The sequence below is a fragment of the Cryptomeria japonica genome, chromosome 6, assembly GCF_030272615.1.
Source record: "Cryptomeria japonica chromosome 6, Sugi_1.0, whole genome shotgun sequence".
NCBI classification, from domain to species: domain Eukaryota; kingdom Viridiplantae; phylum Streptophyta; class Pinopsida; order Cupressales; family Cupressaceae; genus Cryptomeria; species Cryptomeria japonica.
The window spans coordinates 610,667,167-610,669,281 of NC_081410.1; the positions used below are offsets into that span (position 1 = coordinate 610,667,167).

The 2,115-nt window shown below is 37.6% G+C and overlaps 1 protein-coding gene across 1 annotated transcript; it reads left to right on the top strand.

Moving 5' to 3' along the window:
- The first annotated feature begins 223 nt into the window (after positions 1–223).
- LOC131037715 (7-ethoxycoumarin O-deethylase-like) lies at positions 224–1,137 on the top strand. Its single transcript, XM_057969899.2, has 2 exons — positions 224–901; positions 994–1,137. Exons 1-2 carry the CDS (start codon positions 224–226, stop codon positions 1,135–1,137), a joined length of 822 nt encoding a protein of 273 aa, XP_057825882.2.
- Positions 1,138–2,115: the final 978 nt, after the last annotated feature.

Consider the following 2,115-nt stretch of genomic DNA (forward strand, 5'->3'; position numbering starts at 1 on the left):
CTGAAATTCATTCAATGGAAGAACAAGGCCTGATTTGGCTTTCTGTGCTCCTAAGCAGTGTGGTGGCGTATTTCTTATTAGATCTAATCGGCAGAAGAAAGAAGAAAAGAAGAGAAAATCTTCCTCCTGGACCTCCTAGCTGGCCCATCGTGGGAAACCTTCTCCAGCTGGGAAAAAACCCAATGAATCTTTGTGGGTTCTTTCTCAGAAATATGGGCCACTCATGACTCTTTCTCTCGGCATGAATACTGCAGTTGTGGTTTCGTCCTCTGAAATGGCAAAGGAGATCTTCAAAACCCTCGACCAGAATTTTGCAGGACGGATTCTGATAGAAGCAGCAAAGGTTCTTTCTCACCACGAATCTTCAATTGCTTTTGCTCAGTATGGAGATTACTGGCGGAAGTTGAGGCGAATTGCCACCACAGAACTCTTCATTCCCACCAGACTCCAAGCCCTGCAACATCTCAGAAGAGATCAAATCTCTCAGACAATTCGAATGGTCTTCGTGAAGAAGGGGAAGAGTTTGAATATTGCACAGCTGGTGTTCTACGAGGGTCTCAATCTCATGAGCAACGCCATCTTCAGTAAGAACTTGTTCGATCCTAACTATCCAGAGTCTGCAGAATTGAGGAACACTTATAGTGAAATGGGGAAGTTGGCCGGAAAACCCAACATGGTCGACTTTTATCCGTTTCTGAAGTTTCTGGGCCCTCAGGACGTGAGCCGTGGTCTGACAGTCTATCATAAGCGACTACATGACTACTTAGATGTATTCATACAAGATCGGCTGGAGGCCAGGAGGCAAGGGGTAGGTCTTCCCAAGGAAAAAGACTTTCTCGACATTCTGCTCGATTTGACTGCCCATGATTTCACTCTGGTGAATATCAGGGCTTTACTCTTGGTGAGTCTTGTTCAACGCCTATTTTGACTCATGTTTTATCTAGAAATATATTTTTATTATTATTGATGAGTCATTTCGTTATGATCATTTAGGAACTCTTGTCGGCTGGTAGTGATACTACAACAACAATAGAATGGGCTATGGTGGAACTCATTGCCAATCCTTATGTAATGAAACGAGCACAAAAGGAATTAGAAGATATAATTGGTATCAATCGAAAAAGTGGAAGAATCTGATATAGAACATCTACCTTATATCCAAGCTATATTGAAAGAAGTGTTTCGACTACATCCAACACTTCCTTTAGCATTAGCATTGCCTCATAGAGCAGACAACTCATGTGAGGTGGCGGGGTATATGATACCCAAGCACACCATGGTGATTGTGAATGTGTGGGAAATTGGAAGAGATCTTAAAAATTGGAAGGACCCTTTAGAATTTATGCCAAAGAGATTTTTTAATGGTCAGTTTAGTAAGATGAAGTATAAGGGACAAGATTTTGAGCTGATACCATTTGGAGCTGGAAGAAAAATATGTTTAGGACTTCTTTTGGCTCATCAAATGGTTCATTTTACTATTGCTTCCTTAATCCATTCATTCAATTGCACCCTTCCAATAGGGATGAATCATGAGAAAATAGACATAAGTGACACTTTTGGAATAGTATTGAAGAAGGCTATAGAATTGCATGCAATCCCCACACCAAGATTACCAAAGAATTTGTATTAAAACATTATGTTAGAAGTTTTGTAAATAGTACTAACTAAATTTGTTACCATGTTTGATGTATGTTTATAATTTAGGTGTTATAAAGAATCATGAAATAAATATTATAAAAATTTGTAATGGCTCATGTCTATGTGTCTTGTATGTGACTTTCTTTTGATACTGATATCTTACTTATTGATAATTTCTTTTCTATTTACACTAATATAATTTGTCATTGATATTTTATATTGACATCATGATGTTTGACTATGCATTATGGTATGCATATATAGTCATAATTACCATTTGATACTTTGAAAGATTTATTTATTTCTTGAACATGATTTGTCTTGAAAATGGACCCACAAATTTGTGATAGACAAGCTTGTGGGAAATGTTTTTGTCTTATAGATTGTTGTCTTATGGATCCAATTGTAATGCCCACTTATTCCCAAGCGGTATATATGACAAACATAAACTCACCTACAAATTTTTTTTATTAAAAC

Bases quoted from the DNA above. Each gene is read 5' to 3' on its own strand.
- LOC131037715 (XM_057969899.2), top strand. From the start codon at position 224: ATGACTCTTTCTCTCGGCATGAATACTGCAGTTGTGGTTTCGTCCTCT. The intron at 902-993 runs GTGAGTCTTGTT...ATGATCATTTAG, and splicing joins ATATCAGGGCTTTACTCTTG to GAACTCTTGTCGGCTGGTAG.